A 23,290-nucleotide genomic window follows, 5' to 3' on the forward strand; every position below is an offset into this window, starting at 1 on the left:
AAGATTAGGCTTTTACAGAGGTCTCTCCATCTCAAACGGAGGGCCAGCCATGTTAATCTTCAGCCCCCGAGCCATCTGTGATCTGTGGGAACCTTTAATATGTTTATTTTTGCATAATAAATTATTAGTAAGTATTAGATATGTTTGCCGCCTTGAGAGAGAGATTGATAGAATAAAAATCTAATAATAAATCTAATAATAAGGTTTCTTAAATCGGAGTTTACAAAATTGATGTCTGTGTAGCCCGTTGACCAACTTTGATCGGCTGGCAGAGGGCTCACTTTGACCTTGCCCCCTATTCTGCCTTATGGTTAGCTTATGGAACTCACTGCCACAAGATGCAGGGAAGGGTCGTTGACTTAGATGGCTTGAGAAAACGGGGTTAGGGAAATAACACCAAGCCGTGTTTTAGCTGTCTTTCGAAGGCAGAAAATCTTGGGAAAAGCAAAACTTACTACTTTCCTATCCTGCTGGAAGCATCTGGCCAGGGTGTTGGTGGTGGCTAGAAGGAAGAGGGGAACTTCTTGCAAAGTAAGATAAGTTGGACTGCAGCTCCCATCGTTCCTAAGCAGCAGGGATGTGGATATTGAAGAAGTCTGGGCTAGGCTTGTATCATCTTCCAGCTGCAGAAGGAATGTGAATCCATGGCCTCTCCAGATCCTTTAAAGCAGCGTTTTTCAAGCTTGGCCACTTTAAGAGCTGGGGAATTCTGGGAATTGAAGTCCACACCTCTTAAAGCGGCCAAGCTTGAAAAAACGCTGCTTTAAACCTTCGTTCCTATCCTCAATAACACAGGGCATCTTTGGATATGATTGGAACTACAGGACGGCCACTTCTGAATGGGCTAAGGTTTCTTGCTTGATCGCCTGGGAGCCGTTTTCAGTTCGCCCTAGGTGCTTAAGAGGCAGCCTGCAGGGGGAACGAGGCTGAATTATAAATGGTGGTTCTGCCAAAACAAAGCTCTTGATGATCTGTGGGCACCACCGGTGGCACCAATCCAACTTTAATTATTTAGGGAGCCTTTGCTTTATTTATTTATTTATGGCTCAATTATTCTTCCGGCTTCCTCCTTCCCTCCACCCGCCCTAATTCTGCACCCTTCCCTGCGGAAGGTGCCATCCCCAGGGCCCCACCTGTTTGTCAATCACGCTCGATTTCCAACCGGTTGGAGAGCGCCACGTTGCAAGCGTATCTGGAAAATGGGTTGGCGGGGAGGCTGCTGGGGGGGGGAGGAGGAGGAGGAGGGGTCCCAAAAGCGATGCTTTTGATTTGCAGGCCTGCCCACCCTTCTTGCAACGCAGAACAATGGTCTTTTTTCTTGGCTAATTAATTTATAAACTTTGCAGGTGTTTCTGGCTGGAGGAAATGGATTTTTCTCCTCTCCCGTTGCCAAACAATTCTTCTCAAATGGCTGGGGGGAGGAAGACACAAAGTGTGCCAGTCCAGGGTGTGGCTCCCAGGCAAAGCCATTTGATCCGATCTCTGAAGCTCCTGTTAGGCCATGCCAAGGCGGGGGGGGGGGGGAGGTGTTGTGCCCATGCAGAATCAAAGCATCGGTTCAGCTTGGCCTTTCCAAATTGATTTGAATTGTCGAATTGCCTTGACTTGATGATTTGGATGGAAGCTGATCTGCAGCCCCCTCCCCCTTATCTACATGAGCAGAAGTTCATATATATGGATTTATTTAGTTATCAAATTTCTATAGCCGCCCACCTCACGTACGTGACTCGGCAGCACACCCAATTTAAACAAAGCAATGAAAAACAAGCATTAAAAACCGTCAGAACAATGAAAAACATAAATATACACCAAGCCACGGGAGAGTGCGTTCAAAATCTTACATACGGTGTAACCTAACTATATCAGTTAGGTCAGCCTTTTCAGCCCCGATACCTTCCCGGTGTGTTTGAGTCCCAACTCCCACAATCCCCACTTGGCATGGGGTTGGTGGGGCTTATAGGTATTGCGGTCTGACACGTCTAGGGAAGAGGCAGATCCTGGAATCTCAGCCGTATACAGGTGCACTTCGTGTGCATATTATGGATAGACAATCAGGTATACGATAGCTAAGTTGTGCACAAGAATCTTATTTATATGTCAGACTCATGAACTTGCTTAAAATCTTAATCTCCATTCATGTTGGATGGAGTTGAACATAGAAACTGCACTTCCTGGCCACACTTGAGGGCCCTTTCATTTGTGCCTCTTCCCAAGCCCAACGAAAGCAATGCTTTTGACCCAGTGGGGTGAATCGGCCAAGTTACGGGATCAGCTGGGCTCGGGCTAAACTTATTAATTTATTTATTTATCGAATTTTATCACCACCCATCTACCCCCCCACAAAGAAGGGACTCTGGGCAGTTAAATCCAAGGCAGGCTAAGTTATTTATTATCTAGGTAATCTTGACTGCCCACTTTGATGATGGTCGGTAAATGTTGCACCCCAAAATATGGGATCGAGGCACCCATATTTCATATACAGGTAGTCCTCAACCTGTGACCTTTTGGTCAGCGACTGTTCCAAGTTACGACGGCACAGAACGGTCTTCAGAGTTCCAGCCGTCCCAGCACCCCCGTGGTCACATGGTCGCCATCTGGGTGCTTGGCAACCTGTTCACACTTATGACTGGTTGCCAAGCACCCCGTGATCGCCATTTGCAACCTTCCATGCCGGCTTCCCCAGCAAGTCAGTGGGGGAGCCAGCAGGGAAGGTCGCAAGTCACTGGGGTCCTTCGCCCGTCCCAAATGGGTTTCCATGGGTCCCTTTCTCCCCCGCCAAAAGCTATTGGTGCATCTCAGCCTTTCTGCTCCATCTGGGTCCCCTGCCTTCTTTTTACACTGCATCCTGGGGGCGGAGGGGAATACTGGTGTGTCTCCTCCAGGGCTACAGTACAGACAGCCACTAATTAGCAATTGCTAATTAATGCTGTCAGAGTAGGAAAAAAACAGCCTTGTGCTGAAATAGAGATCAGCAAAGGGACAGCTATTCTGAGGGTGCCTTAGACTACAACTCCCATTGTCCCCAGCCAGCATGAAAGACAGTTATCCTACGCCCTGGGGAGGGATACAAGGGATTGAATGCTAGTAAGTTTCTTCCCGTGGTGGACCATGGCAGCGTACCTGGTTCTCACCTTGCCTAAGCTTATTTTTCGGTTTACAGAGAGGTAAACTGAGGCACGGAGACTGTTAAGTGGCCCGATTGGCAGCTCGCCAACGGCTTGTTTGGATTTCACGGGAGGTGCGAACCAGAGGGTTGTGGTTCAGCTGCAGTATGTGTGAACCAAGTCAAGCCGCTGGGGGACCAGTTGACAAACGAAGATTGAAAAACAAAATCTGGTTTAGGATGAGGAAGGACAAGATGGATACTAGTCCTGTGTCATCTAACTTCGTTTCCTTCCTGATAAACTTCAGTCCTGCTTTAAGCAATGCTTGATCACCCCTCCCAATTCCTTCAGCTGCTGGTGGGAATTACGCCTACCATTCGCTCCTTCCCCGTCACACCATGATTTTGGCGTTTCCCCCCGCATGGTCAGAGGGCTGAGTGAGTTTGGTTGGATCACACCGTAAATACCAGCCAGACTTCTCTCATTCCTCCTATCGAAGCCAAACCTTGGCCACTCCCGTGGGATTTGGCAGCGTGAACGTTGAATTGATAAATGAAATTTTGAACGCGCCCAGAGGCACTCTTGTGACAAGCTAGGAACAAACTTAAATCACAGGCAACCCTAACCTTGGTTAATTTAATTCCACGAGGGGTCGCAGTGGCTCATACTGGGTTTCCTTCTCTCTGCACAGATATCCTCCGGGCGCGTCAAGAGGCCGCATCGCGAAACCCCAGCAGCATTGAGCCTCACCTGGCCTCTGCCAGCAACTCATCCAGCCAGCGCCGAAAGCAGGGACTCCCTCAGCACCGGGATTCGCACTTCAGCGAGAGGTATCTTGCAGTCGTGCCAACTCTGGGGAGCTGGGGAAAACCGCCCATCTCCATTTTCATTGGAAGCGTTGGGATGGGAGGAAGCTTTGATTTAAAAAAATTCTGGGATTTGGCAAAGGCTCCAAGCTGTAGCGCTTCGCTGTTGGAATGGGCTTGCAGATGAACTGGGCTAGCTCATCAGACCGAGGTGTTGGCACAGGCAGGCAGGGACCCTGATTGGCCATGCTTGGCAGCAGCCATCTGGCTTTGGGCTGCAGCATAGCTGGCAGGGGAGCACAATGGAGGGCCAGAATGGGCTCTTTCCCACCGTTGTAAGGCAGTGTTGGGGGTCCCAGACCGTTGGAGTGAAAAGGGGAGGAAGGCTTGGTACAAAGCGGAGCCTGCGATCCAGGGGTTTGGGAAACCAGGAGAAAGGAAAGTGGCAAAATGCTGGCTTGTGAGTGCAGCTTAATTTGGGGAGATTGAGGGGGAAATGGCCCTTTCAGGGTGGGGCTCTTGAGCGGTCCTCGAGCCGGGGGAGGTTGCAGACTTCAAAATTATGGGTCTAGAGCAAGTTGCTGGGCTAGGTTGGCAGGGAGTTCAAAGTGAAGGGGGTCTCTGGGTGGCAACGGGGTGCTAAGGGGGCCCTTGGAGGCGAGAAGCTGCTGGGCATGCTCCTGGGCGTCATTTGGTTTGAATATGCAGCCCTTATTATAACCAAATCCCTAATAAGACAAATCCCTAATATTCCTAAATCAGTCAGTTCTTTCCATCCATCCTGACCTCAGATTAGATCTTGAAAGACAGAACCTTTCTTCCTTCCTTAATTAAATTTGTATGCCCCCATGACTCCCAGCGATTCTAGACTCCTTCCTTCCTTCTTGTGTCTTTTCTCCCTCTCCTTCCTTCCTTGTCCGTCCTTCCTTCCTTCCTTCCTTCCTCTTTCTATCTTCTTTCCTTCCTTCCTTCCTTCATCTCTCTATCCATCCACCCATCCATCTTTTCCTTCCTTCCCTCCCTCCTTCCTTTCCCCCTTCTATTTCCTTCCTTCCTTCCTTCCTTCATCTCTCCATCCATCCATCCATCCATCCATCTTTTCCATCCATCCATCCATCCATCCATCCATCTTTTCTTTCCTTCCTTCCCTCCCTCCCTCCCTCCCTCCCTCCCTCCTTCCTTTCCCTCTTCTATTTCCTTCCTTCCTTCCTTCCTTCCTTCCTTCCTTCCTTCCTTCCTTCCTTCCTTCATCTCTCCATCCATCCATCCATCCATCTTTTCCATCCATCCATCCATCCATCTTTTCCTTCCTTCCTTCCTTCCCTCCCTCCCTCCCTCCCTCCCTCCTTCCTTTCCCCCTTCTATTTCCTTCCTTCCTTCCTTCCTTCATCTCTCCATCCATCCATCCATCTTTTCCATCCATCCATCCATCCATCCATCTTTTTCTTCCTTCCTTCCTTCCTTCCTTCCTTCCCTCCCTCCTTCCTTTCCCCCTTCTATTTCCTTCCTTCCTTCCTTCCTTCCTTCCTTCCTTCCTTCCTTCCTTCCTTCATCTCTCCATCCATCCATCCATCTTTTCCATCCATCCATCCATCCATCTTTTTCTTCCTTCCTTCCTTCCTTCCTTCCCTCCCTCCTTCCTTTCCCCCTTCTATTTCCTTCCTCCCTTCCATCCATCTCTTCCTTCCCTCCATCCATCTTTCCCTCCCTCCTTCCTTCCCTCCCTCCCTTCCTTCCTGGAGGTCCATGTGCAGAATTCCCCAACCAGCTGGTCCTTGCGGTGAATATGGGGAGTTTGTTTGCGTCTCCCAGGGGGCCCCCCTCAGAGCCCTGCCTAGGATTGGACACCGCCCCCCCAGCATTCTCTGCAGCCAGAAACTTTGCTCTGGCCCCGAACGGCGGCTTGTTCTTCAGCCCAAGGAAAATGTGCGGGGCAGAGCCCTTCTCTCGTGCCCACCTTTTAACCTGGCGGTTCGTCAGCCCTTTGGAAAAACCGGTTGTTCTTTGGGCTGGCAGCAGCCCAGGGACGAGGAGTCAGTCCCCGGCTCGAACAAAGCCAACAGCAGCGAGATTTATGGCGTCTCCCTTTCCCTGGCAGCTGGGCAGTAATGCACGCCGGGAGGGTTGGGGAGAGTGGGTGGAAGCCACTTGGCGTGGTGCTAAAATTCCATTTCGGCTTCCTGTCGGACTCCGCAGGGATTCGATCAGCAGAGGGAGGATATCGTGGCAGGAAGAATAATTAGCTGTGGAAGAATTCAGCCATTTGCTGGAGGCAGCAGGGGGGAGAGGCAGGGTAGGGAAGATCAGCTTAAGATTTGAGCCTGCAGAAGGATGTCTGGCTTCTTGCTAGGACGGGGTGGAAGGGGACCATCCTGTGTGCCTTGGGAGGGAACCGATCCAAGAACGGTCCGAGGGTGCCCCTGAGTCTAGGAAGCAAGCAGAAAAGGCCCAGAGTTGCAGCAGAGTTCAGTTTGAATCTTGCATTTTTTTAGAAAAGGACGTAGCTGAGCATCCTTGTGCGGAAGCCGTTTGCTTCTGAGCGCTGGGTGCCAGGGACGGAAAACGGCGGGCGATGGTCTGTTTTGTTTCACCGGTTTCGGACACTGAAATGACCAGATCTTCCCCCCATATCACATTCCAGCCCAGCAGGAAAGCTGCATTAACCATGGCCTTGAATTTATTTGCTTGGCACAGAAAAGCTAGATGTTGACAAACTGAATTTCAGCTTCCTGAGATGTCAGGCAGTTGCAATTTCCAGGATTCCCAGCCCCCTGGGGAATTCTGGGAGCTGCAGCTGAGGATTCTGGGAGTCGCAACCGCGTGGGAGGAAGCTGGCGTGAAAAGAAAGCAGATCTGTTTTCAATGCCATTAGCCCAGCTGTTTTCGACTTGTGGGACTAGAACGCCCATCATCCAGATTGGTGTGCTGATTGGGGGTTATGGACATTGTAGTCCAGTACATAATCTTTGGTGTCCACTGTCTGTTCTTGGCTAGCCTGCTGGGGGTTGTGGTGTGAGTGGGGAAAGGGTGGGAGCGAAGGGGTTAAAATGCAGCGCATGGTTTTAGCGGTACAATGTGTGCCTGTTAATGACTCAGAAATATTGATTATCTGAAGGCCATTAGTGCTTATTGTTAAAGAAAAGTCAATACTTTTAAAGCTTGGCAAACCATTTGTCTCCTCTTAAAGGACATATCAAATTTAGCAACATGGAGTTAAAATCCCCTAATATCTTTGCACGCAAGACTCCAGGTGTGTGTGTGTGGGGGGGGGGTATTTGCACGTAATGCCAACTTGCAGAGCAGATGCACATTATAGAAATCTGCTTGACCCCTTTTCTTTTTGAAAGCTGATTTGTTACTCTTTTTAGGGCTGATCTTGCGTTTATGCTCCGTGAATGCTGCCCCAAGGGCGGGATAGCGAGGGAGCAATTTGGGGCTAAGCCGTAGGAATTGGGGAGCATGGGCTCAGGATGTTTTAAGGGGAGAGAAGTGAGGTGTCTTAAACTCCGCAAATTTCGGCACGCCAACCCAAACCAGTTTCTGGATTCCTTCGTTCTGGAGGCAGAAGAACAAGGAGAGGGAAGGTCCATCTGTTTAGGCAGACCGGGATCTATAGATGCAAAAAAGAGTTACGGGGTGTGACCCTTGCATGGAGGATCTGATTAATCCCTGCGGTGTGATAAGAAACCTTGGCCCCTGTTTAATCCACGTGGAATAACGTCAGCGCTCTTCACCCGCTCCTGCCAGCTCAGCTGTTTGTAAGAAGATTGGCCTGGGTGACACCCTAATTCAGAAGCGTCCTCTGCCAATGCTGAAATGCCCCGTGGGCCTACACCTGCCTTGGAGAGGAAATCCTTGCTCAGGGCGGGGGAAAGGGCTGAGCAGTATTCCAGGACCCGTTCTGACGGTCGTTGGTAACCCAGAGGATCCCTGCTTGTATATTTGAGATGGACAGCCATGCAAATTGAAGTAACAAATAAATAAAATATATGGCAATCAGGGTAGAACAGCCTGTCTTTGGAAGAGGGGCAGCCTAGAATGATGTGCCTCTGGGCACCGCTGCTTGGGAGCTCTAGATGTGGCACGGGGACTGAAATACGGTCCCTCTTCTTAAAATTCCCAAGGTTGCGAAACACTGATCTAGGGCGGGAATCCCAAGGGCCACAAGAAGGCAGCCAAGACTTGGATCTCTCTCCCTCTCTCTCCCCCCTGCCCTCTAATGGTGAACTAGATTTTTGCAACACAGATTTGGTCACCCTAGATCAGTGCTTGCTCCAGTGCTGGCTGGAGAGTTCTGGGAGTTGAAGTCCACCCATCTTCAAGTAGCCAAGGTTGGGAAACACTGTTCTGGAGGGTTGGGGTTAACCTGAGTTGCGGTCATCCAGAAGATCGGTGGACGATGCAGCCGGGTGGAAACTGGGACAGCGATGGGAACCAGAGAAAGACAGGGCGGTAACCAAGCCTTCTCCCTCAGATTTGCTTCTGCAAATTTCTGTGCGGTCTCCCCACCAGCCCCTTCCCTGAGGTCAGCCAAGGGCCACTGCGTCTGCTTAACGGTAGAGCGGTTAAACGCCACTTGATTTCCCAAATTGGTCCTTATCCAGCAGGTGGTAAGTCTGCCTAGCTCGTCTCCCCGTGATTACAGCTAATTACGATCACGGTTGGCTCCTCCCCCTCCCCCAGACTCCCCCTTGCTTTAATTGTCCGTTATTCATCGGCTCAGCTGTCCGGAGTTGGCTTGGCAGACCCCATCACCAAGGCCTCCTCGTCTAATTGCAAGGCCACAGGGATTAGGTCCGGTGATTACACCCTTCACGCTGTAATTACATCAGGATCGCTTGGCTGCTGCCCCAGCGCTGAGCCCCGAAGGTCATGCGCTGCGTTACCTGAGATTAATTGGCACTGCCAGTGAAGTGCAAGGCTCTGGCGGAGCAGTTATGCGATTAGCATTAACATTTCAACAGCAACGGATCGATCCGTGGCTGTCCTCCAGACACCGGGAGCTATGCAATTAGTTTAGAGGAAGGAGGGCGGAAAAGGGGGGGTGGACGGTGAGAAGCGGGGAGGCCGGAGAGACAGACAGAAGGGAGGGGAGGGGGGAGAGACAGATGGGACGAGAACCAGGGAGATGGGACTTCCAACCAGGGGGGCTTAATCCACACTTGCAGACTGGGAGCGTGGAAATTCTGCTCCCCAGATTTAACAGCCCCCTCTAAGGAGATTTGGATCCCTTTGCAAGTCCCAGAAGGGGGGGGTGCGCGCGCACGGATGTGCATGCATGTACTCTGTCTTCCCGCCCCCGGGCATCTTTGGGGAGGAACTGGCCCTGAAAAGAAGCACGTGGCTGTTGGCACCGGATTGGCACCAACTGGTTTGGAGGGTCAGTCTAGAATGGGGGGTCAGACTCTGTTATGCGGAGCAGAGACGTATGGGGGTGTAATGCAATGTTGCATCTGTTCCAAAAGGGTGCGCCCCAAATCCCAGGGCTGCAGGCCCCCCTGGTGTATCCTTGGGGAGGGCCCCCTCCCCGGTTCTTACCCATTTTTCAAATGATGCATACGTGGTTGGAATGCAATTGCATTCCTTCTGTTCCTTTTTATGAAGCGGGGGGTGGGGGAATTTAGGCTGCTTTGAAAGGTGGGGAAGCTGTGTGAGGGCCGATTGTGGTCCCCTGGCTGGAGAAAGTTGTGTTTTCTTGGGGTGTTGAGCAGGGGCTCCGAAGGAGAAAGAAAACGACACGCACAATGCTGAAATACTGATGCCCGTGCATCTTCAATTTTCTCCTTGCCAGGCAAGTGTTTAATTTTTAATAATTATTTTTTAAATAATTTTTAATAATCCTTTGCTTTTCCTCCACACAGGGAGATGTCCCACCCGCCGCCTCTGCTGTCCCCTCAGAATGCACCCCACATCGCGTTAGGACCTCACTTGAGACCCCCGTTTCTAGGGGTGCCTTCGGCTTTGTGCCAGACACCGGGTAAGCGTGCCCTCTGCGCCATGTTGAGAATCGGCTGTGGGAAGGCTCTGTGTCTGGGTGGTGCCTTCAAAGGGCTGGTTGGGGTGGGGCGGGGTGGGGGAGAATCGAGGCTTTAAATGTGGAGGAAGGGGGAGCAGTTTATTCTTTACCCCGAGGGCCAGGTAAGGGAGTGGGGCTAATGCCCAGGAGGAACTGGGTGGGTGGGGGGCTGTGCAGGGAGCCCAAGAATGGGGGTTTCCTCCCTCCCTTCACTCTGCTGCTGCTTTCATTAATTTCTTCTCCCTGTACAGTCTCTTCCTTCCCCCTCTCATTAATGCAGTCCGTTAATTAATTAACGAGTTTGCTAATTCTCACTCGTTCTGTCTCCTTCATTCCTCTTCCTCTCTTCTCTACCTACCATCCTTCTTTCTCTTCCTTCTGTTTTTTCCTTCCTACTTTTTTTGTTTTCTTTTTTTGTCTACCCTGCTCTCTCTCTTCGTTCCTTCCTTTTCTTTCTTTTTGCCTTCTGTCCTTCTCTTTTTTCTCTTTTCCTTTTCTTCCATTTTCTGTCTACCTCTCTCTCTTTTCCTTCTTTCTGTTTTCCCTTCCCTTCCCTTCCCATGTCTGTCTCCCTCCCTCCCTCCCTCCCTCCCTCCTTTCCTTCCTTCCTTCCTTCCTTCCTTCCTTCCTTCCTTCCTTCCTTCCTTCCTTCCTTCCTTCCTCTTTCCATTTCCTCCTTCCCTCCCTTCCATTGCAATTTTTCACTCATTAACCCTTCCCCTCCCTCCCTCCCTCCCTGAGTCTGCAACCACCTTCTCTTTGGCACATGCCCATTCTCCCATTCTCTTACCTCTTGCACACTCTTTCTCACAATCAGTTGAACACAGTTGAGGGAAGGGGCAATTGGGGTGTGGGGAGGCTGGCTGCCATGTTAACTTCATTTGCGGCAGGACCCTCTCTCTGTCCAGCGGTTTGTAAGCAGGAAAAGGGCCTGGGTGACACAAAACAGAGCCTGCAGGGGTGGTGGGGAGGAGGATCCAGATCTTGGCGGCCCCAGAGCCTGCCTTTTCTCTGTGCAGCTGGATCTTTTAGGGGAAGATGCCCCCCCTCCTTAAAATGGGCCCACAATATTGGCCTGTCTAGTTTAGAGAGCCAGATGGGCGTAGTGGTTCAGGTGCTGGGTTAGAGACTGGGATTTGTAGTCCTCCCATAGGCACCCAAGTTGCTTGGGCCAGTGTCTCTCAGCCCAACCCACCTCACAGTGTTGTTGTGCAGAAATGAGGGGGCATCCCACGTGCTGCCTTGGGTTGTACTGAAATAAAGCAAGGATATACATGGAAAGAATGTGAAGCGTTTGCTAACTTGGGATTTCTGGATGGATGTTTTTCCACCTCTTCCCGGAGAATTCAGGGATTTGAACCCGGTGCAGGCAAGGCACAGCCCCATTTTGACTTCTGTGCCCCTGCCCCTCTGTTGTAGGCTGAATTCACATTGCTTCTCCCTCCTCTAGGCTACGGCTTCCTCCAGCCAGCCCAAGCAGAGATCTTTGCACGTCAGCAGGAGATGCTCAGAAAACAGAATCTCGCCAGGTGAGAGTTGCAGACGGACCACTTTCCTTTACACCCAGGGCTTGGCACTGGGTATCTCCTGCCCACCCCCTCATTCATCCCCAGAGGTTGGTAGACTTGGCAGAGCCAAAGCGATGGGGCCATGCCAGGCACGTCCTTTCCATCCAGGGAATTTCCTGGGCAGCTGGCCTTGTTGGAAGAAAGTGAGGAGAAATGGGAAATGTGAGTTTCCCTGGTTGTGCCTGGCAGTGCCCTCAATTCCTCCCACGCCAGGTTCTGCTTTGCCCCCTTGCTGACTAGCAAAGGAAGAAGTGCCAGAGAATTAAAAGTAGAGTTGAGCTGGCCAGTTCGTGGAAGTCTCCAGGCAGGTTTTTAAACAACAATATGGAAGTGATTTCCCATTGCCACCTTCTGGGGGAAAGTTTTTTCCCAGTATCTCAGTCTGGGATTTCCTTGTGGTCTCCCATCCAAGGACTAATAAGCTTGCTTAGCTTCTGAGTCCAGACAGTATCAAGAAAATGAAGTAGAAGAGATGGGAAAAAAAATTAAGGCAAGGATTAAATCCACTGTGTTGCCTGAAGTTTCAGGGGTGGAAAATCTTTCGTTATTCCAGATGTTATTAGTGTCCAGCAGAGTCTCGAAGGTGACACGTTTGCCAGGCCTGAGGGAGCCCTTTTGATTGCTTTAGATCTTTTTAAATGCATCCCTCACAACCACCCAGGCAACTGACTTAATCCCATTTTATAGGCAGGGCCCTGAATTGGAGAGGGAAAGGGGTGCAGAGAATGGTGGCAGAAGTGGGATTTCAATTGCATACCCCCCTCCGCAAACCTGCCTTGCTTTCTCCCCGCGTAGGCTGGAGATGTCAGCGGAAATTATCCGGCAGAAGGAACTAGAAAATCTTCACCGCCAGCGGCTCTTGGCTAGCGACCCCATGACTTTGCACCCGGGCCTGCCTCCTGACCACCCGGCCTTGCGCAGCCTCCACGACATCCCAGAAGGCCACCCACTTCGGGACGAGCTCTCACGGAGGAATGCCATGTTGGTCCTCCGGCATAACAATGCTCCACTGCTGTCGCTCAACCACCACGGAGTCCCCACCGCCTCCACCACCCCTCCGAAGGAGCCAGGGGCACGAAGAGGCAGCCGGAAGGCCGTGCACCCTCGCTCCGAGGTGCCGGGCCAGAGCGAATCCAAAGACTTGCTGGACAGCCGTCCCCCGGACAGCAACAACGAGGAGATGAAGGACTCAGAGAGCGACGCCGAAGCGGGCGACGAGAAACCGGACACTCTGAAGGCCGAGAACACCGGAGTGGCCGGTGAGGTCAAAGAATGCAAAGAGGTGGCAAAGGCTTGTGAGGGCACGAAAGAACTGGGCGAGCTGTCGGCTGGGCCAAATGCCCCCTGCAGCTCCTCGAACGCGGAGTTGCCCAGCTATCTCCTGGGCCCGGCCATCAGCAAATCGGAGGTGAAGCTGCTCCCCACGGCTTCTGTCCCGCCACCCCAGCCGCTGCCATTTGGCTTCCCGTATACGATGAGTCCGTATTTCCACGCAGGTAAGTGGGGGGGGGCCCCTGGCGTGCTAAGGGGGGGAACCACGCTTTTCTTTGTAGAAGAGCAAAGTCTGCAGAATTCCCCAGGCGATTGTGGGGCAAAGTTTGGGCACAGTTTGGGGGCATTGTTTCTGGAGAGGGAAACAAGGGCCCCTAATCTGCACCTTTTTGAAACGTCACCCACTTTTCCTGTGGTTTAAGAGGGAGCTTAAATGCAAGGTTCTTTTTTTGAAAATTTTTGGGACAACGTCTCTGTGACCCAAGCTTGACACCTCTCTCTCTTCCTGATCAGATGGTTTGTGAAAAGTTCTCCAGGTCTTTCATCCGAGGTTGGCTGTCCTGTAGCAGAGTTCTCAACTGACCAGTATTTGTTAGCTACCATCAAAGGAGTTAGATTCACTCTTTCAACCAATCAATCAATCAATCAATCTTTATTTGGTCATAGTTAAATGCATTCTTTTCTTTAATTTGCAATGTGAGTTTTTACTGGGATGGGTGGAATGGCCATGGGTTAAATCCACACACTGTCCAAAATAATTTGTGAGCCTCTTCCAGAGATTTCTCCCCCCTGGCCCCCGCCATTTTGGTTCTCCCATCTGTATGACTCATTAAAATGTTTTTCCTCACATTCCCAGCCCAAGGAGTACTTGGGGAAAATGTGCATCAGGGCCATGCCTTAAGAGTTTTGCTTTCTCAAAAGAGAAAATTCTGGTAACTTCATAGATACTTCCATGCAGTGTTCTTGGCAGCAGGACAGATTCTTTTGCCCTGAAATTTCTGAATGGTGTTCCATCCAAGTCTTAACCAGGTGTTTAGGGTTTTTGTGGGGGGCGGTGGGGTGTCAGCTTAAAAAGTAAAGGCAACTGGAACTTTTCCCAACTTCTTGCCCTGGGAACTCCTGGTGGTCTCCTATCCAGTCAAGTCTGAAATCAGCCAGCTTTGTTTTTTCTACACAGCACCCAATGTGGAAAATTTATTATACTTGCCCATTTCAGGTGTTTGTTTCCTTGGTGTGTGTGTGTGTGCGCGTAGCCCATTTTGTGACCTCAAAGGGCTGCATTGAGAACATAAGCAGTTTTGTCTTGTGGATCAGTGAGGTTGGTTACTGATGGGAAAACGGAGCAAAAAAAGGGAAGACGCTCTTTGCAAATGGCTCTCGCGACTCAGAAGTCGCTTAGCCTGTTCCAGTGCACTGGAGGTGGACAGCCCCTTCTTAGACCAGTCGAGAGAAAAACTATTGATGGTGGATTGATCCCCTGGTCCCTGTATGAAAGCCGGACCGCTGCCAAGGTCCTTCTCTGTGCCCTCTGCGAAGGGTGGAGGATGGAACTGGCAAGAGGCTAAAATCTTTGCATCGACCTGGAGTGCGGAGAGCAATTGACGACAGCCTCGCAGGCCCTCGCCTGACCCCCATCCGCCTGTGAGACAGAGATCCCTGCATGGATGAAACGGCTGCGTGGGCAAGTGTGCTGAAGAGCCAGCGGATCTCTGCAGCTGGATCTCGCCCCCTGGTTGGAGAGAGATGGGGGTCTGGGAGGAGAGCCGCGTTGGTCTACGCAACCAAGTATTGGAGCAGTCTTTGCACTTTTTTCCAAACCACAAAGCAGAAGCTTTCGCAATGCACCGGATGGGGTTCGCGTTCATCTCGTGAGCTTTTGCCTTTGAGTAAGACCCAGTCGTTGGAAAAGGTGAAGCCAGTCTCCCTTCGATTTTAAGAGGAAAGTCGGGGTGTGCTGGAAACATCTGTGGGAAAAGCTTTGCTCTTTTGAGAAGGTCAAGCTGTCCGCCGCGTAAATCGGCTTTATGCCAGATGTGGTCCCCCCCCCCCAAAGACTCCCAGCAGGTGTAAGAGAAAACTAGCAGAAGGATAGACAAGGTCCCCCTGTGTGCGTGTGTCCATCTGTATCCACAGGACCTGCAAACAGAGGAAACCTTGTAGAATCCTCCGTGGACAACTCGTGCAAGTGAGCCCAGCTGTATTCAAGATGCAGGATGCACCTGGGCATGCATATTCATTTCAGTTCCTTACAAGCAAGGGGCCAGCAAGGAAGCATAGGAAAAAAGCAAAGTACTGTTTGAAGGTTGCCTCTGAGATCATTCCTGAGGGCCATCAGGTTTTTGGGAATGACCTATACGGTTAGCAGGGGGTATATCTGAAGATTCTCTGCATTTTTTTGTTTAAAAGAAGTGAAGCCTCAGGATGGCCGAATGCCTCCCTCCCAATTCTGGACATTTCTTTTCCACCAGCATAAAATATTAAAGGAGAACCATTAAGCCGAAGCACTGATTTCTTAAAAATGAGGTAGTCATTCTATAAAGTTCATGGCCTCAGTTATCTTGCTAGAATTGGAATAATATAATTTACAGTTCTTGACTCGTCGTCGTCTGCCCATACACCTCTTTTCCCCGCTTGTTCAGATGCAGAAATTTCTGCAAGGCGAACTCTCCAGTTGCGTGTGTGTGTTCCCTGTGTGTGGGGGTGAGCCGCTGTGTGGAAATTAAATACCATCCCTTTCTCCAAAGGTGAGCGTGAAAAGGAGAGAGAGAGCTGCATGTGTGGTTGGGTGCATGGATGCACCAGTCCCCTGCCCTTCCCAAAAAGTAGGATGGATTAGGTCCAACAGAAAAACAAGGGGTAATGAATGTGCAAAGAAAAACTTAGAAGATTAGCATTGAGCAAAGCACACTCAAACAGGCTCAGCCCAAAGTGGGGTCCCCTTAACTATCAGCCCCATTAGGTAGACCGTACCAGGAGATCTACTCCCCAGGAAGGCTAAAACTACTTTTACTGAGATTGGCTTTAATAACAGCATCTTGAAAGTTGGAGTTTGCTGGATTTTCTCCCCTTCCTATACCCCAGAGAATCAGGGAGGTGTCTGTCCGCACCATTTCTGAATGTTAGCTCATTTCTCAGCCCCTTCCGAATGTTGTCTGGTTTCTCGGGACTTAAAAAATGTTTCAGCCCCTTTTTTCAGGTGGTCCCTGCCAATTTCTGTCCAGGTCATCTTCCTGGCTCTCTCCGTTAACCTTGGTTTCTGTGGCTGTTCAGGGAACAATTTGGTTAGCTGTTTACGCTTGGCTGTATGAGCTCCAAAAATGAGTTACACACACAAAGCATCCTGGGAGGGTGTCTGGCCCCTGATCAGAAAAAACAAAAAAAAAACAAGATTCCCATGTTCTGGTGGGGAATAAGGACAAGAGGAGGGAGGGACAATGAAAAATATCTCCCCCCAGTAATTATCTTGCAGGCAGGCTGGTCTCACGAGCCACTTTTTGTCTTCTGTCAGGCGCTGTGTTCATTCTTGTTTGTCGTCAAAATGATTTGGCTGGTGCTGCCTCCTTTGGCAGATGTCACACACACACAGACACACACACACACCCTTTCACTTTCCTCCCATCTCCGGCTGGAAATCGCCAGTAACGCTCGTGAATTTCTCCTCTCCGCTTGCCATCTTTCAGCTCGGAAAGTTTTATTCCCGCAGAAGGCCGGGAACGAACCGTTGGGAGGGAAGTGTTTTGGCAGAGGCTGTCGCTGTGTGGCTGGGTGGAAAATACTTGTGGATCCTTCCTTGTTTTTTAAGCATTTGGAAGGGCTTACGGATTTTTTTTATTTTTTATTTAATAAAACTCTGCTCCGTGGTAAATAAGAGAGACAACAGTCTTGTTGTTGTCTTGGTTTGGAATCAAGAAGAGCTCTCCTTCCCCACTGTGGGGTGTACAAACAACCCTCAAGGGCCAGGCATCTGGAGGTTTGGAGGGGAACCTAAAAGATCATGTGGACGTGAATCTCTCCGCCCGGTCAATCGCCTGGTGGTCTCCAGGCCCCTCTCTCCCTTCCAACTATCCCACCTCCTGGATCAGCAATCCAGCCTCCCTTCAGATCCCGCTGTGGGGTCTTTCTCCCCCCTCCCTCATTTCAGCCTTCCCGTTTCTAGATCTGGGGATCCGTCACGTTGATCTGGGCTTTCAGATCCGCTTGTTTATGGTCTCAGCAGGATGAGAGACTCAGCCCAAAGTGGGGTCCTCTCTTGTCAATCAGCACCTGGAAGAAGGTGAAGCAAGAACCTCCCGGTGGTTGAGTTCGGCTTCTGCGTCCTGCCACAAAAGGTCCCGTCCCCTGATGTTCCTGCAAAATCCAGGATGAATTCCACTTTTGGGCTCCATGCAGGAGAGGCAAAGAGATGTGCTGAACCAAGGCGTTGTGTGAACCTGGTCATTGGGTGGAGATTTGGACAGAGCCAGGGATGTGAGACAAGCGCACAAAGCTGGAGCATCCCTGGAAGTTGCAGGGATGTGGGATTCAGCCCTGCCTTGTTCAGCGGCTCCCACGGGCATCCGTGCCAAGGTAGAGCCAACGCTTGAAGCTCTGTTTGCCCTTCCCCCCCTGCCAGCCTCTGTCCTTGGTCCATCCTGGGCAGGATAAAGTGCCCAATTTGAAACCACTCGCCTGTTGCAGCCATTTTCCCATGATGGGGACAGATGGTGGCATTCGGTCAAGCCTCACCCATGCCCAGCCCTCCTTCCTGTTCTGGTGGGGCCCAGCCCTCCTTCCAAATGTTGGGGGAGCAGCAGAAAGTTTTAGGAACAAGCAGCTTTGGATTCTGGGTGCTGAGCTGGACAATCCTTCAGGTGATTTGGATTGAAGTTGCTAACTGGACAAATGTCTGTCTGTGGCCAAAATTCTTTTGGGTCCGGTGTAGGAAAGGACTTGTGTACGTTTCAGGGTTTCATTGGCAGAGCTGTTAAAACATTCAAGGGATTTGGGATAGTTGCCTGCATTTCCTTGTTTGCAACTACAGGTAGTCCTTGTTTAGTGACCACAATTGGGACCAGCAACTCAGTTGTTAAACGCGGTGGCTGCTAAGTAAAACTGCGACTGTGCTTACGTCTTCCTTCAGCTTTCCTTTGCTCTACAGACCTGCAGAGGTCATAAATGCAAGGACTGGCGGCAAAGTTAATTTTTCATCCCTCGGGTCACTGTGAATGGTCACTAAGCGAGGCTGTGTTTAGCGAGCCGCTAAATGAGGACTACCTGTGCTTGTATCAGGATGGTGTGCTGAGCTTCCACTGTTACAATCCAACTGGTCTTTTGTAAAACTCTGCTGTAAAACAACCGCCCAGAGTCGCTGGGTGGCACATAAGTTTAATAAATCATCGTCAGCAACCAGAACAACCAGGGTTGTACTGTTCCCTTGTGTTCCCGAAGAGAGAGAGGGTAGTTGTGGTGCCTCCGCTGAGTTCCTTCCAGTGGTGTGTGTCACAGCAAGCCCCAGTGCAGGGTGCCACACCGAAGCGGCACCCTTCTGCTTTGACATTGGAAAAGGCAGGCGGGCTTTGCTAGATAGGTGATTCTCCGGCTTATATAATTGCATACATACACGATGCTTTTTGCTCAAAGAGCGTTGCAGGAGAGGGTGACCACGTGGGAAAATTCAGCCCTTGCTTATCTAGTCCGTAACCCTCCCTGGAGGATCACAGCCTCAGCAACCAGGCTCCCCAGTCAGGAGAACCGTCTTCAGAAAGGCCGTTGCCCCTCGCAGCCCCTGCCCTCGCCAGCACGCCCACTGAGGTGGCGGCGGGGAGACCTCTCGGCTGCCTCTGGGCCTTCGCCAGATCCACCCCCCTCTGAAAAGCATTCGAACATGTGGAAATCATTAGCGCCTCGGACCCCCTTCCCCGAACGCCCTTCGCCCGCCTCCCCCGCCCCTGGGCTAGGGAACCCCCCCGGAGGAGCTGGCCTCAAAATTGACCCTGCCTCGTATTTTAATTGACAGTTCATTAAAGATGGATGTGTGGCGGGAGGAAAACACAGGCACCGCCGCGGAGAGGCCGGTCATCAGCTGGGCTGCAGAAGGGGGGAGGCTTCGGTGATTTATGTTTCCTCCACCCCTTCGCGCCTCCACTCACCCCGTTTCCCCATCTGTCCACCCACCCCCCTTTGCTCCTTCCAGGCACAATGGGAGGTCTTTTTCTGGATGGGGAGGAGAGCCCGTCGGCCGCGTTGCAAGATGTCAGCAAGTGGACTGTGGAGGATGTGTGCAGTTTCGTTGGCTGCCTCTCCGGCTGTTCAGAATACACTCAGGTACGTTGTGTGCAGCTTCCCTGAGACTGCAGAAGACAGGCCGAGCATGCCATTCCGCTTGCACGCGTGCACACCCAGTGCACAATGGAGAGCTGATTTCAGGAAGCAAAAGCTCCCAACGGCTTATGATTTATTATGCTTTTTGGAGTCCGAGGCAGTCCACACGGGGTCTCCGTTTGATCCGTGTTTCAAAGCTGAATAGAGGGAATTGCCCAGTGAGATTTGTGATAGGGATCTGGGTTTGTCGTTAGCCTGCTGCTCCATTTGAGATTTGGAGTGCCTCCTGCAGCCGTGGCAATCAGATCCGAGGCTTCTGAGATTTTGCCAGGCCTTGCACATGCTTTTTAATCACAGGGACTAGAAACTTGGGCTCCCTTTAAAAAAATGCAACACGCTGTTGATCATAAACCCTAAAACCATAGATCTATAGCAGTGTTTCTCAACCTGGGCAACGGGAAGATGGGTGGACTTCAACTCCCAGAATTCTGGGAGCTGAAGTCCACCCATCTTCCCGTTGCCCAGGTTGAGAAGCACTGATCTGTAGGCTTTGAGCCAGCACGGGATTTCCCAATTCGTCCTAGAGTTTTGCAGAAATAATGAATGGAAAAATAATATTTCCAGGCAGGGAAGGGGATCATCCCCACATTGGACTGGTTGGTCTAATAATCGCAGGGAGGCTGAACAGCAATGTTGATGAAACTCCAGTGTGTTTTGGAGAGGTGGGGCAGACTGGGAGGGGGGCAGGAACGCCACCAGGGACAAGGAAAAACCCATCCGTTGCTGCCGGGGGGTGGGTGGGATTGCGCAGTGTGGGGCCGCCAGCTGGAAGACAAACCGTGCCTGTTAGCTCAGCTTCCGAGTTAGCAAATCGTGGCTATAAATGCCCCATTGAGAACTTCAGCTGCGGAGGGACCGGATTCTGGAGACATCTAGGGCGTGTCCGTGGGGAGGGGGAGACCCGCCAGGGAGGGGCGTAGGGCCGAGGGGCCAGGAGCAAGAGGAGGGAGTGTGCATTTCTCTTCTCTTTAAAAAGAAATATTTCCCCACCGAGATGGAGATCCAAGTTCTCCCCTCTGAACCGGATCCCTGTTCTGAATTGATTGGAGTCTTAGGATTGTATGAACCAAATCAAGGAGTGTTGGGGTATTTTGCTGGATTTGCGCCAGTCTTGTACCGCGCGATTGAGTTGCACAAGGATCACTTGGAGATGGGCATCCTGACTTTCTGATCGTTTTTTCCAAAGAAAATACCCCTGGCAAAGTCTGCAAGTTCAGAATTAGGGTCCAGCCACGTCCTTTAAGCACGAGCCTCTTGGGTGTTTACTTGGGAGTAAATCCCATTGCATTCAGAACAACTTCGCAGAGAGGGTTGGCCATATCCAATGGGGCAGCATGTTTCAGCCGAGGGAGCGCACGGCGCTTTACCCGTGCAAAATTGCAGGCTTTGCAAATTGAGGGTTGTGGGGGAGACCTGCCTTCTTGCTGTGTACCCCAGCCGCCCTGGGTTGCAGGGAAATAAAAGCAATGTCCTTTTGGAGTGCTTTGCCGAAGAAACACCGGCCCTTGCAAACGAGGGTCTGTCAAGCGTGTGAGCAACAGTGGCGTGGAGCTGGCGGAGAGCGAGTTAAAAAGGGTTTAAGTCCTTTTGTGCCTCTGCGTCAGGCTTTGCATTTTGTTGTTTTTTTTTACTGCACGAGGAAGCCAAGGCCCACGGGGGAGATCCGGGCAGCAGAGACTCCGGCCTGCTTTCTCAGCCTCCTGAAACCGCAGCTGCTGGGGAGGTCTGGCACGGAGTGACCTCTGCTTTTGCTGGCCAAATGCAGAATAAAACCGTGGCAGAGGGTTTTGAAGTGGGAAGAAGGGAGGTGGGAGGGAAAACCTTTTTTGCATTCAAGACGGAGCGGCCTCCGCCCCCCACCGTGGGTCCGTGCCCAATGGCAGAGCCTGGGATTTCTCAGCCTGGCTGGGAGGAAGAAGATCTTACAGCTGTGTAGGAGGGTTTGCTTGGGAGAAAAAATGCTGGGAGGAACCATTCTTCTTTCCTTTTTTGAAAACTGGCAACACCAGCCCAGGGGACATGCCGTGAAAGCCGTCGGATGGATGCTTCTGTTCGATATCCTTGCTTCTCCTGCTTGCAGGTGGAAAGCAAGCTCCCCAGGAAAAGTCTTGGGGTTAGAAACATCCACTTGCAGGGTTTTCCCTTCGCCGACGTTTCTCTTAAAAAAGGAACACAGCCTCTCCAACCTGAAATACCCACTTTTTAAAACAACATTTAAATACTTTTTTTTAGTAAAGTATAACAACTAGGAGATGTGATGCGGTACAACCCAAAATACAACATTGCTAGTATAATAAACAAAGAATATACAAAATAGTAGTTAATTGATTGATCTTTGAAGAAATGAGAGATATACCCGTAAAGTGTCAATATAGCTCAGTCCTTAACATATTATTAAATCTAGCCATCTACACCATCTGTTACCCCATCTTCTCAGTTTTAATACAGAATATTACTTCAGTACAATAATATTTAATGAAGTGTCCATTTCCCCCCTTGATCTGTGGGGCACAGAGGTCTGGTGAATTTTCTCAAGGCTGGTGAAGGGGGTAGGGTTGTAGCACCCCTAATCCACAACTGAAATGCTCATGAGTCATAGGCTAAGGAATGCTGAGCAGAGATGATTTTTGGGAGAATATATTCACTCGAAACGCTTGACCGCAGTTTAATTAGGTGCAATCGACTGGGCTCACACAGCAGGCTGGGTTAGGAACAAATTCAATGCTTTAAGATGGGTGGACTTCAACTCCCAGAATTCCCCAGCCAGCCATTCCCCACGCTGGCTGGGGAATTCTGGGAGTTGAAGTCCACCCATCTTAAAATGGCCAAATTGAAAAACACTAATTTATATGGGTGCCCAGCTTCACCATTGCAACTCTCTGGGGCGTGTAAAGCAATGCTGTCTTTTCAGTGCCGGAAAAGAGAAACAAACCACGTGGCCTTCCATTTCTACAGAAGTTGCAGTCCCCCGTGGCTTCTCGGCACACCCCAATTTTGCCTCTCCCCTGACAGGTCTTCCGGGAACAGGCCATTGATGGTGAGACATTGCCCCTGTTGACGGAAGAGCATCTACTGAACCACATGGGCCTAAAACTGGGGCCGGCCTTGAAAATAAGGTCGCAGGTAAGAGGCAGTCCGAAATAAAATAAAATTAAAGCGCAGGAGACGATCCAGCAAAATCGCACACCCCGAACCAGGGGATTTATGTGGCTGATCACTTCCGTTTGGATAAAGGCAAACCAGGGTTGCTCTCTGATTTATCAGCAAACCCTGCACTGGCCCCTTCCCCGTGCAAAGAAGCTGAAGGGGCTCATTGTTTGGGGAGCGGTCTCTTCGAAATGCAAAGACTTTGGAGTACGTGTGGTCCCCAGTCATGGTTTACTTCAGTGTTTTCCAACTGCGGCACACAGAGTTGCCAAGGCTGAAAAACACTGGCTTACTTAGTGTGCGACACCATAAACCACGGTTCATAAAGCACAGTGGCTGGGTTGGCACGGCGTGTCAAAGCCACAAGCAATGAAACCTCATCAGGACTTGGAGCCACCGAAGTTTAGTTTATTTTTTATTGTTTGTTTATATTTATCCCTTTAGTTCAATATAATTTAAGGTTTTATTTACTTTTTACTTTTAAGCTGCCCAATAGCCAAAGCGCTCTGGCAGTGTGCAGTAAAACACAGAGATATCCAATAATATCAAATGAAATGCAAAAACTAGGGAGTAGCAAGGTAGTCATCGAAAACCAGAACAGCACCCAGTTAAAATGCAATTTAAAAAGCCTGGGGCAAAGTCGAGGTGGCTTAACTCGGTTGATGATTGAGTCTGTTCCCTAAGTTTGCAAACTGTGTGGGACAGTGTTTGCAGAAGAGGCTTAAGCCTGGGAAATCTGGCTTCCAGGCTTGTAACTGGCCTGGTTAAAAAATGCTGCATGAGCTCAGTTCATGCATTTGATCTGTTGGATCCTTGCTGAAATCTTTAAATCTGTTTTTCAGTCCTGGCCGCTTTAAGAGGGGTGGACTTCAACACCCAGAATTTGGCTGGGGAATTCTGGGAATTGAAGTCCACCCCTCTTAAAGTGGCCAGGGTTTGAAAAAGACTGCCTTAAATAGATATGCAGCCAGAAATCTTAGCTTTGATCACAGGCGCAGCACAATCAAATATCCAAAT

The 23,290-nt window shown here is 50.6% G+C and overlaps 1 protein-coding gene across 2 annotated transcripts in view; it reads left to right on the forward strand.

Moving 5' to 3' along the window:
* SAMD11 (sterile alpha motif domain containing 11) overlaps nt 1-23,290 on the forward strand; it is a 93,367-nt gene that overhangs the window by 66,998 nt on the left and 3,079 nt on the right. For both annotated transcript variants that reach the window (XM_063317441.1, XM_063317442.1), the window contains exons 7-12: nt 3,796-3,934; nt 9,772-9,887; nt 11,377-11,455; nt 12,290-12,990; nt 18,939-19,069; nt 22,139-22,249. In XM_063317441.1, coding sequence (XP_063173511.1) covers nt 3,796-3,934; nt 9,772-9,887; nt 11,377-11,455; nt 12,290-12,990; nt 18,939-19,069; nt 22,139-22,249 — 1,277 coding nt within the window. The remainder of the gene's footprint in view (nt 1-3,795; nt 3,935-9,771; nt 9,888-11,376; nt 11,456-12,289; nt 12,991-18,938; nt 19,070-22,138; nt 22,250-23,290) is intronic.

Source organism: Candoia aspera, chromosome 18, assembly GCF_035149785.1.
Source record: "Candoia aspera isolate rCanAsp1 chromosome 18, rCanAsp1.hap2, whole genome shotgun sequence".
Lineage (NCBI taxonomy): Eukaryota > Metazoa > Chordata > Lepidosauria > Squamata > Boidae > Candoia > Candoia aspera.